General features: G+C 41.8%; 1 protein-coding gene across 1 annotated transcript in view; it reads right to left on the reverse strand.

Annotated features, from left to right (window-relative positions):
• Positions 1-12,370, reverse strand: part of ITK (IL2 inducible T cell kinase) — a 59,956-nt gene extending 47,586 nt beyond the window's left edge. The window contains exon 1 of the mRNA XM_004587593.3: positions 11,168-12,370. Within this exon, the coding sequence (XP_004587650.1) occupies positions 11,168-11,305 (138 nt within the window). The 5' untranslated portion in view covers positions 11,306-12,370. The remainder of the gene's footprint in view (positions 1-11,167) is intronic.
• Between the last annotated feature and the right edge of the window lie 298 nt (positions 12,371-12,668).

Genomic DNA, 12,668 nt, shown 5'->3' on the forward strand with positions numbered 1-12,668 from the left:
CTCCGGAAGAAGGCAAAGGTGCACACATCAAATGTGGGGGTAAGCAGTTTTGTATCCCTGGTCTCTCCTTACTTCATGTCATCAGCAGTAAGTGGTTGTCAGCTAGTACCTGCCACCTGTTCTGTCTCTTACATTTTTAGTAATAGCATTTTCTTTAGAGATTCTAATGCAGTATTTATGTCTAATGAGGTATATTCATCTTTAAAGTGAAATAATATTTGAGGAATATTTCCAAATCCTCATTCATTTACATAAAGATGTCTCAATCCTAGATTGATAAGGACATGCTTGTTTCAAATTGCTTACAAGGGTGGACAGAGAATAAAGGATTTATGTGAAAACTAAGAATTGTTCCTTTCAAGCAAACTGCATCTCTCAACATCTCTGCTCTGCTCTTTAAAGCCCTCCTCTTGTTCCAGAATAGGGGATGTGAAATGCTTAATGAGTTTAAAATAATGTTTTTCATTTTAGGAAATAATTCTCAACCAGAGGTGATGATTAACAGATACTTGTAAATCAACTGAGAAAAGCAAGTATTATTTGTGGGCCCTATGACACACTTAATGTAAATGACTTGGAATAATATTTCCAGAACGACTGGAAGGTGGATGTAAACCACTTGATACTGTAAATATAGGTTATAAACTTGTTTGCATAAAGAGCATGACAAACAAATAAAAAAATCCTACAAGATATAAAGGAAACCATTAACCTTAAGACAAATGGACAGAAGGAACATAAATGTTTTTAAACACATGAAAAGATGCTCAGTCATTACAACAGCAATGAAAAAAATAAATTCTAGTTAGATATCATTGTTTAAAATCTGCCAGGCTTGCAAAGATCAAACATAAGCTAACAGCATGAGTGGGGTTTTAAGAAAACAGCAGCTCAATCATGACCTTGGAGAAAGTTAGTTGCTATAACTTCTATGGAGAGTAACTTGGTTATTTTCAACAAAATAACATGCAAATATCCTCTGACTCAGTAATTCCACTTGTACACATTTGTTAAGATTGGGTGTTTCTGAGTCTCAGCATTACTGACACTTGGGGCTGGTTAATTCTTTATTGTGTATCTGCTCTGTGCCCTGCAGGACACGGAAGCATCTGGCACCTCTGGGCCCACTAGATGCTGGTGGCACCTACCCACTCACGTGTAACAATGAAAATGTCTACAGGTGTTACCAAATATCTCTTGATAGGGAAAGTCACCGCTGGTTCAAAATCATTGTTATACGCTTACAAGTGCTACACTTGCAAGGCTGCCCATTTCTCATTGTTTTCAATAACAAACCCACGAGAAACAAACTAAGTGTATGTTGATAGAAATTTTTACACATGTGAGATATTAAGCAATCAGATAAAAAGAATACAGGAGCTTAGTATATCACTGTGGACTGACCTCCAAGGTACATTGTTAAGCAACTAAGAGATAAGCATTAAGAGATCTGTGTGTTGCTTGATAGTGTGCAAGAGAAGGATAAAAAGAAATTATATTTGCATTTACATGCATATGTTTAAAATATTATTGGCAGAATTTATAAGTAATTGATTATATCAAATGTTTTAAGTCAGGGAAGCAACATGACTTACGTGACTTTGGACAAGGATAAGAGATTTATTACTATAAAACATTTGGAAAGTGTTTTCTAAAACCGTGTAAATGGAATTATCTGATCAAATCTTAAAAGTCTGTCTGCATGTTGCAGAAGATTGGCCAATTCTGGGTCTCATGGCCCAGGTCCTAGGGCCCATCTATGTAGTGGGTATCAGGTCTGTGAATCCCAGGGGTGGGGTGTCCAGCATGGTCCAGGTTTCCTGGTTCAAGTCCATGAGCCCACCTAGGAGAACTGGTCCTCCTCAGTGTAGAGGAGGGAGTGCTGGACAGCAGACCATGGAGCACAGGGAGGACATGGTAGCTCACTGGGACTTGCAGAGGACATCTGGTACCACAGCAGAGAATGGAGATCAGAACTATGGACGACTACCCCAGCTAAACCAATGACAGCAAATATCTGGGCGATTGGAAACTATAAGGTCGATGGTGTCAGCCAAGGGACATTGGAAGGAATTCGTCATCCATAGATTGGCGAGATTGACGCATTTCCAAACTATTGCTTCCACCTGGGCAGAATCTTCGGAACATGCGCCAGTGTTACTTTGGGTTGATATCGGGTGGCCCTTCCAATTCCTTGGGTACTGGGATGGCCTATCCCCCATCTCCCCCCTCCCAACCCCCCAAAATGGGAAGAAGGAATAGAAGGCTTGGAAACAATGATCCCGCCCACTTCTCCCTAACCCTAGATCCTTCCCAGCCTGACCAACTATGTAAACATCATATATAAAAAAGATGGGTCAGTGACAATGACTACCAGCACCTCTCCGCGATGTCCAACAGGCACTGAGACAAACAGCAGGGTTCATCCTCACAACAGTTAATTTCACGAAAAGCAGGGTGTCCAACATGAACCTATGGTCACTGAGATGCTTCATAGACCCTCAAACAATTATAAAGATCTTTTTTTCTAATTTAGAAAAACTGGAATTAGTTTTTGATAGCATGGCTCATTTGCCTGAGAGGACCCCCTCACCCCACCCCACTTCCTGCTCCTCTGTGATTCCATTTACAGGTGCTCTGGGCTCTGCGGTTGCACCTCTGCATCTCCGGACGTCCTGGGGGCTGTTACTAAATGTCATGCCCAGAGCTCCCCAGAGGCAAATCATCCCAAATCATGATTGTTGTGCCTGTGCCACAGCACCAGTGCTTCCTCCGCCTGGCATTTCCCACTGGACTCCAGCTCCCTCAAAGGGAATCACGTCCTTAATCATATTCTTTTACTCACTGTTTCTCATGTTCATGAGTTATTCTGAGAGGCAACTTGAAGTCACCACTGTAAATTTAAAAACACTCATTTCTTTGTCTTTTTAAAGATTTATTTATTTTTATTGCAAAGTCAGATATACAGAAAGGAGGAGAGACAGATAGGAAGGTCTTCCGTCTGTTGATTCACTCCCCAAGTGAGCGCAACAATCGGAGCTATGCCAATCCAAGGCCAGGAGCCCAGAGCCTCTTTTGAGTCTCCCACACAGGTGCAGGGTCCCAAGGCATTGGGCTGTCCTCGACTGCTTTCCCAGGCCACAAGCAGGGAGCTAGATGGAAAGCGGGGCTGCCGGGATTGGAACCTGTGCCCTTATGAGATCCCAGTGCGTTCAAAGCAAAAACTTTAGCCACTGGCTACTGCACTGGGACCAAAACCACTAAATTCTAATACAGTTATCATAAGAATGTGACCAAATTAGTTCGGCTGCTTTCTGGGTGTTCTTAATGTGAGGAGTCAGAGGTCTAAGAGGCTGTTAGGGTCTTGGTCGCTGCTGAAGTTAACTTTATAAAATAGAAATCCTTGCTTCTCCCCTTGCTTTCCCTTTCAGGAGCACACTCTCCCTAGCTTCCTCCCCTCCTGTCCCCTTGAGGCAGAAGGAAGAGATAGAACCAACATATCAATCCTTTTAGAATGGTTGTCATGACAAAAACTAGGAGATGCAGCCTAAAGCAACCCCCATCTCTGAGCTCGGAGTAACAGAGCTTATCAGGACGGGAGGAGGAAGCCACCAGTCACACCTTCAGGGTGTCCATTCTGTCTTGAGCAAAGTGTCAGACATTGGTGAATGATTTTTTTCCTGCCATTTCCATGACTCATTTGTTCTCCCTTCCAGAGACAGTGCTTAAAACCTTAAACCCCATGCTGACCTGGTGACTGTATGCGCCAGGATCTCATATGGACACAGGTTCTAATCCTGGCAGCCCCGCTTCCCATCCAGCTTCTTGCTTGTGGCCTTGGAAAACATTGAGAATGTCCCAAAGCCTTGGGATCTTGCACCCAGGTGGGACACCTGGAAGAAGCTCCTGGCTCCTGGCTTTAGATCAGCTCAGCTATGGCCGTGTAATCATTTGGGGAGTGAATCAATGGAAGATCTTCCTCTCTGTCTTTCCTCCTCTCTATATATCTGACTTTGCAATAAAAATAAATAAATCTTTAAAACCTTAAAACCCCACAAACACAAGGGTCTCTCCTTCCTTGGAGTCCTGCCCTCTCTCCCTCTTAAGCGAATCTTGCTTTGCTGTCCTTTCTCATGCTAAATTCCCCGCAACATTAACAGCACCTAACTTGTGGGACACACTGAACTGGACCACTGCACATGAACATGGATCTGGCATGGGTCGTAGAAGAGGCTGAGTTTTGGTGTGGTATCTTCAGTCTCACTTTCTGAGCCTCTAACCCAGGAGTAAAGCACGAGGGGGTCTGGGGAAATCCCTGCTTCAACCTGAGCATCCACTTCCTCCTCACACATGGGGTTGGGATAGCATGTGTAATTTTGTGTTAATACGGAGTTTAATAGTTTATAAAAGTTTGAATAATTCCCAGGTCTAGTCCAATCCTTTGATTTTATGAGCAACAAACCCAAATCTCAGCTAGACTGAGGAATAAGACCAGGTCATTCAGTTACCAAACCCCGATTATATTACGCTACTCTGCTGTTGCTTCCTTAACTCAGTCTGCCTTTGTAGAATTAAAGCCCATCTGAGACTTTCAGCACCTAAACTCTGTCTACGATTAGCACTGATCTCTCTGGAAGACCTGTATCTCTTGCTCCTTGATAAAACACTTGGTATTGTAAACCAGGAAGCTCATTTCTGTAAACCGCTCAGGACTTCAAAGATGACTAGTTAATGGGCTTGCTTTTTATACATTTATACATTTATAAGGTTGGCTGCAAATCATAACCTCTCATTCAGGCATAAAATTGTACATATGTACATATGTCTCCTCTCATCATAACACTGGAAGCCTATAAAAACAGCACATTTGAAAATGTCAACAATGTAATTCTTTTATCTTCTTTAATGGTTCTAATAGTAACCATGGGGTTACTTTTGGTGACCTTATGCACTTTGGAAAATGGTGTAGCAAGGAATGTTCAAGGCCACAGCATGTCCTACATCAGAAGCAGCTGATTTGAAGAAGGAGGCAGTCCTGTGTTAGGGATATTATTATCTTTATCAGTGTTTATGTTATACTTGGAAACTACCAGAAGACTGAACCATAGATAGTACATAGTTGGTCTTTTATGTCCAGGTACATGTAAGTGTGATCCTGTGATAAACTGATTCAAGCATTAAACATCCATTCACATGAGAAAGTGATTAATTTGGAGGTAATGTAGATATAGAGAAATGAACAATAGAATAAACAGAAAAACTGAAACACGAAAGTGTTATGCATTATGATAATAACTATGTGAAAGTTATGTCCACATAATAACAATCCCAATGCTCCCAGAGATAAATGACTGAAACCATCAGACAGAAGAATCATGAAGAACATTTTGAGCATAATTGTCTCACTAAGTTTTAAATAGTGTAGGTATGCGGAGGTTTGCTGCTGTGTCTGGAGAATCTGGGTGAGGTACAGACAGGAGCGTGATAGGTCAGGTAACGGGGTGGAAGAGGAGAAGCAAAGATCATGACTGTCTCAGCTTGGGCCTCTCCAGGTCACGGTGAGCAGCTTGGATTTCATTCTAACCTCTAGGAGAAGCTACCAGAGTTGACACTGAAGCAAGAGCCTATCCATCTGACATTCAGCAACAACTGTTCTGACAGTTGTGAAGAGAGCAGAATATCTGTTTTGTCTTGTACTTGTAGCTCCTTTTGTACAGATAGTTCCCTCCACTTGTTCGTTTTCCACTTGCCTGGATCTTCATTTTCTTGCAAGTTTCACTTATGTACGGATTGCTTCTCTGACTGCTCTTTCTGCCAAGTCAGTGGCAGTTGCTGCTGAGTTTGCCCCTAGACCTGCTACGGTCTAACTGATCTATGGAATTACAAACTTGCTGTCTGTCTCCTCTACCTCCAAGATGCCCTGTCTCTGCTATTTACCATGACAGTTCTCACATGCAGTGCCTGACGCATCACAAGTATCCAAGAAATGTTTGATGAATGAATGAACAAATCTAAACATAATAAAATGGAAACATCTGCTTGCTGTAATGGTCACTGAATCAATAATCAATGTAGCTAGTAGGGAGGAGGTCTGATTTGAGGGGTTTTTTAACAAGTAGGTATGACTTCTTAAATATTAAGGAAAGGGAAAATATGAGAAGCTTTCTTACAAACAACTGTAAGTTAATGGGAATTTGTGACAACCTAAGATCTTGTATAAAATTCTTAGTCTATTCAAATATTGAAAGCTTTTACTGAATACTAAGGAACTGAGCAGACATTTGGACTAAATGTGGAAATTTTTTTTAATATATGAGAATTTAAAAAACATATATATATATGAGAATTTATTTCAGGGCTGTTTTTTCCTCTGGATTGCTTTTAGGAAGATCCCAGAAAATCATGAAGGCAAACCCAACCTGGAAGAAAATTAGGTCTTATAAAATCTGCTTTTCCCAAGTAGGCCTGAACATTCATCGCTAAATGGGTGAACTTATGACTGGTTGGCTAAGAAAGCAGGGGGTGAGGATTCTAATATTTTTTAAAATTTATTTATTTATTTATTTATTTATTTGAAGCAGAGTTAGAGAGAGAGAAAAGACAGAAAGAGACCATCCATCCACTCATCCAGTCTCCAAATGGCTGCAATGGCTAAGCCTGAGTCAGGTTGGGAGCCAGGGGCTCAAACACGTGGGGTATCTTTTGCTGCCTTTTCAGGTGCATCAGGGGGGCTGGATCAGAAGTAGAGTAACAGGAATTTGAATAAGCACCCATTCGGGATACTGACACTGTAGGCAGCAGCCCAACCTGTTAAGCCATAGAGCTGTCCCCAAGAATTCACCATTTAGTCTACAAAAATGTGGGAAGAATTTTCAAGAAGCTTTCTGAAGACTCAACTCTGACTTTAATACAAAAAAAATCTTATATTTCATGGACATCATTGTTCAACAGACTAAACTCCAAAGCTCTTTAGTTAACTTGTCTTCGGCACTAAGTAACAAACTCAACTTTCACATGTATTTTTTTTTCTGTGATGTATGTTTACTGAAGAAAATGATGAATGGACACACAGTCCCTGAGCAGGAATTAAGTCTAATTTTAACACTGGAATATTTACTCCAAAATTAAAATTCCATATGCAATAGTGTTCTCTATAAAATATTAGCATCAAATCATACAGGCAAGAATGGAATCATGGCCAAACTCCATTAGGCAGATATGAAAAAATGCAAATACCTGAATTGCCAAATTCTTCCGTTGCAGCCTTTCTTTTCTTGCCCAGCTAGGCAAGGCCCGTGTTTTAGTTCCCAGGTACTTTTCTGAATTCAGTTTGAATTACGTGACCTTTTTTATTCACTTAGTAAACACCTACTATAGTATCCAGCACTGTTATAAATGATGGTGATACACTAAGGAGCGAGCAGTCAAAAATCTGCTCTTAGGGAAATGCCCTTTTAATAGATATACAGATAAAAAAGAAACAAGGAAGCAACTTAATAAACCCAACAAGTGCAGATACTGAAGTAACAAAACATGTCTGTGTTTTTATAGCAGTGGAACAGGGTCCTGGAAAAATATCAGAAGAGGTGGGAGATGAGAAAGTGCCACCCTGCAAACATCTGAGGCATTTCAGATGGTGGCAGCAGACCTTGCACCGGCATGACATGAAGATCAAGTGCATTCCTTACTGTGTGACTCACTTGCTTCATCCTCTTCTTGGTCCTGAACCAGAAATCTATGGGGGAATTTGAGTTTGCAGTGTTCAAGTTTCAGAAAATGTCACCTGAGGGAGTATGACGGGAAATGAAATAAAAAAGCCAGGCAGGAATCAGAGGGTGAAGGGACTTAGAGGCCACAGTTAAGAATTTATTTAAATTAAGGAAAAAAATTAAATCTCACTGAAAAGCAGAGAGATATACACAGGAAGACAGGAAGATAAAGAGACAAACTTACACATCTCCTATCCATGTTCCACTCTCCAAATGCTGGCTATTTAAATATTTTAAATAGCTAGGAAGGACATTAAGGTAAAGAATATTTGACTCGCAATTTGAAAAGTTCATTCTAAGGGTTGTATCGATAAAAAATTGAAAGAAGTTTCAAGTGACAGCAGGAAGTTAACTAGAAAACAACTGGATTATTTAGAAAGAAGTGGAGAGATACGATGACTGATGAAGGGCTCAAGTAAAAAATACTCAGGTGGTATTCGGACAATCATCTACAGTACATTTAATTTTAAAAGGCAATGAAGGAAAGTTAGAAAAACAGATTTCAAAAGCAATTTAGAGCCTGAGAAACTGGTTGCCTGAGGACCCTACATGTGCCTTTTCCTCTCAACTCTTCAAATTCTTCCCATCAGCATCTTTGCTGCCTCTCTAATTTTTTGGGTAAGGATCTATGTTCTTTTGTGTAACTCCAACATCTCCAATGGGAATTCTATTTATTTCCTCCCTCCATCCTTTCCCGTCTCCTTGAATCCTTCCACAATGAATGAGTGTATAGCATGTGTGAAGCACTCATTGTAGACATTTGTGATGCCATCTTTAAAAAACTGAATGCTTGTTGTTGTAAAGTTGTGATCTCATGGAGTATGGGACAAGGAGTGTTTTCATGTACAAAGCTTTAATTAACAAATGTTTAATTAAAAGTTTGTCATGTGCTCTGAAGGATGGCCACTTGTTGCTCTGGTGGAACATGGCAGGATTTCCCCAAGCTGCAAAGCTGAACTTACCGGGGAGCCTGGAGAAGTGGGAGAGAGAGAGAGAGAGAGAGAGAGAGAGAGAGAGCGAGAGAGAGAGAGAGAGAGAGAGAGAGAGGAAGACCATGTGACAATCCTGGTGTCCAGCTTCATGACAAGGAGAAGGTGGCAGGAGGACTACTGAAGGGTCCCTGACCTTCACAGACTCCACGTGAACAGCAGCTCTCGCTGTCTGCTGTGTGGGACCTAGAGTGGCAAGGGCAGGTGTCAAGGGAAGCAGGGAGACTGTTAGAGGTGGCACAATCCCAGGTAGCAGAGGCTACCTGACTTTGGGAGTTTGGGAAGATTCTAGAGAAGCTGTAAGAGACAACTGGACACACAGTGGGGCTCTTTGAAGGATGAAGAGCTGTGCTGGAGAGTGTGTGGAAACGATCATGCTGAGAACATGCTCATGTGGCGTGGGGTGCTGACTTCCAGGAGCACCCTCTACACTGAAGACTTCACAGTGAGCCCACAGCACACTCTCTAACCCAGCACAGCCTGCACCTGAGTTGTTATTGCTGGTAGAAATAAGCACCAAATGAGCACCCAAATACGACCATGTGACCTAGGCAGGTTATTTCAACTATCTTTGCCTCAATTTCCGGATCAATTGCAGTCATAGCAGTTCCTAATTGATAGAGTGGTTATAAGAGTTCAATAAAATAAATCACACTTAGCACAGGGTCTGACACATAGTAAGTGCTCAGCAAATGTTTGTTGCTATTTTATTATTATTACAGTTATGGTGACATCCGTCTCATTAAAAGGAAGCAAGGGATGAAGGTTCAGCCTAACAGATTATTAACAATGCACACCAGAGTCCCTGGGTTCAATTCCTGACTCCAACTCCTGACTCCATATTCTTGCCAATGCAAACACTGGGAGGACGATGACAAATCAGGCTGATACTGAGGTGAGAGGCCTGAGATGAGTTTAAAGTCTAATAGGCAGATCACTATCCTTTCACTACAGAATAAGATTTTCAAATGTCCCATTCACACACATGAAAAAAGGACTGATGTCACGTGACTTACTAGCTGCATATGTGAATTCCCTGAGTTCAAGCTAGACTCCAGCTACCTGCGCAAGGGGTCCTGCTCATAAGTGATTTCACATGCTTTCTGATGGCCACATTGTTACCACTGAGAGTCTGCTGAAGGTGAGCAGCGTTTTTCACTTGCAGAGAAAATACAGTATTATTTCACCTGCAATTAAGGTAGTTCAAACATCCAGACATTCAGACGTCCAGAGGCTCCACGGTCAATCTCCTTCAGAACTTCATTTCATCGTGCACTTCAAAACCGGTCCTCCAAAGCCTCCAGACTCATGTCTACACCTGCTCATCAGAGGCCAGCAAGGACTCAGAGCACCTTTGTCTCTAAACGAGGGTCAAACATTCATTTCTCCTCCAGTAAAACATAAGTGATAACTCCTATCAGTAAGAAATTAAATATGCTTTGCAAAATGGCTAGGAAGGGTTGAACCAACATCACTGCATAGGAATAAGCAGCTTTCTAAAAGAGAATCAATCCTGAAGGTCCTGCTTCTCAGCGCTTTCACCTCCCACACAGAACTTGCCGCAGCCAAGGCCGAGGCTCACTCACCAGGGGAGAGCCAGGGCTTGCTTTTGGGGTGCCCTGTCCAGTGCTTTTTCTACCAAACTACATCATAATGTTTATTCATGTTGCTTTTGTTATAACTGGTGTTTCAGAAGATGAGACTAGCATTATTTGTATAAAAAGCCTGACCTGGGTAAGCTGTGGTAACCTTATCAGTGGAAATGGTTTACAAACAGTTGTGCTTGATGCCTCCAATCAATTGGGAAGTTTTGTAAGGGATGAAGCAACTCGCCATTACAATTTTCATACAATTAAATGCTTAGGGACTGTTAGTCCAAGATTTCACACAAGGTGTTACCATGCAGGCAGATAAAACCGAATTCATAAAAACGTTTACCCTGGACCGAGCACTTAACCATTACAAGTAACAATTTCTTCCACAGAAAAATAAGGAAATTGGGCTAAATGGTCCCTTAGGTTCATCCATAGAGTGCTAATATATAAGTCTAAGTTCCATAAAATTTAATATATTTCATAGGAAACTCAAAGTTCTATTCAGTCATAGTATTTGCAGCACACAATATTATTACAGCTTAAAAACTAAACTCAGGCTTTCAGGGGGGACAGAAAGCTGATAAATGTCGAAATTTCCTGTTTTAAAACTAAAATTGTCTAATACAACTACCTCCCTTCTTGTCTGCCCTCTTTGCCCTCTGATTGCTTTCACTGTACTTTTTATTATAACCAGAATTCCACATCGTGTGCTCTGCTTTACTCAGTGAATATTTGTTTGAATCCTCCCCGTTCAACATACCATTAAAAATACACATACATATATATACAGATATAAAAGAAGGTGCTCACATACCCCATTACGATCCTCAAAGTATGCCAGGCTGCTTTTGGTCAGGACAAAGAAACGGACTTTAAAGTTTGAAGGGGAAGTTCTCCTCTTCTGTTGGGATTTCTTGATTAGCTGTTCTTCCAGAAGGATGAAGTTGTTCATGATTCAGTTCTGGCAAAGCATCACCATGGAGCACAACCCAAGTAAACGGCTTCCAGCAAGGGACGTGGCGGGGAGGCAGCTGGTCTCGAGAAAGCAGCTCAGCAGTGACTGGTCTCCAACATTATCTTTCTATCAACATTCACCCAACCTCGTGGAGCTTCTAGTCTGATGTCAAAGACCGTAACCACATCCTTTCAAAATTCACCAGACTAAGAGGCACATGTAAAATACACACACACCCAAAAAGTAGAGACCCTTGGCTGCACGGTTTGGAAATGATATTTAAGAAAAAGTAGACTCAAAATGATACTAAGGATCAGAGTTTAGTCTCATAGCTCCGGGTGTAGCCTGTCCCAGAACAAGGGGTAAGAACACTGAAATCAGTGGCAGGTAGTTTTGTTAGTTTCCTGTGGCTGCTGGAACAGACACAAACTTTGCACCTCGAAGTAACAAAAGTCATTACCTTATTATAGGTGTGTCATTCAGATGTCCAAAATGGCTCTCGCTGGGTTGTGGCCCCTTTCTGGGAGATCTTTAGGTGATGGTCTGTTTCCTGGGCCCCCATATTGCTTGGGTGTTGGTCCTCTTCCTCCATCCTCAAAGCCAAGTCCTGCTCACCCTGTCTCTCTGTAACCTCTTCTTCTATCTCTCTCTTTCACAGCTAGCGAGCCCTGTGATTGCACTGAGCCTTCCCAATGCAGGGTATCCAGGATAATTCGCCTATTTTAAGGTCAGCACATTATAACCTAGTCCATCTGTTTCCTGGGCGTCACATATTCACAGGTTCTGGGAACTAGGACATGAGCTTTTTAAGGCAAGGCCATTATTCTGCTGTTTGGCACACACTGAATTCCAGCTGTGAGACTTTAAGCAAACTACTTTAACGGCTCTGGATCCCAGCTGTTTTCCTCTCTGAAAAGGAAGAACAGTGCTCCTATACAAGACATCAACAGGGCTCCTGTCTTGGCTTTCATTTTTATTCATTCTGCCAGCCCCATCTGAAACCCTGTTTATAATATTCCTTTTACCCAGATCCCTACCCCCGCCCCCATGCATGGCCTTCATGACACTTTGCAAACGAACTTGTAGTGCTTTCTCTGCCAGGTTCATTCTAAACTGTACTGCACGCCTCAGTCTTCTTGTCTCTTCTTTAGGGAAGCCTGCTTGTCTTTGCTAAGTCTAAATCACCAACGACATACCCACAACATCGTACACCCTTCTCTCGAAAATCCTTACGGTAGTTGGGAGGGAGATTGTGGATTCACGCTTGTCTCTCCGTCTAGTCCAGATAACTCCATCATGCTGAGAACTGTTGAGTGGTGCCTTTGCTCACTGTCATGCTTGTAGACTCAATAGACTCAAC

The sequence above is a fragment of the Ochotona princeps genome, chromosome 19, assembly GCF_030435755.1.
Source record: "Ochotona princeps isolate mOchPri1 chromosome 19, mOchPri1.hap1, whole genome shotgun sequence".
Taxonomy (NCBI): Eukaryota; Metazoa; Chordata; class Mammalia; order Lagomorpha; family Ochotonidae; genus Ochotona; species Ochotona princeps.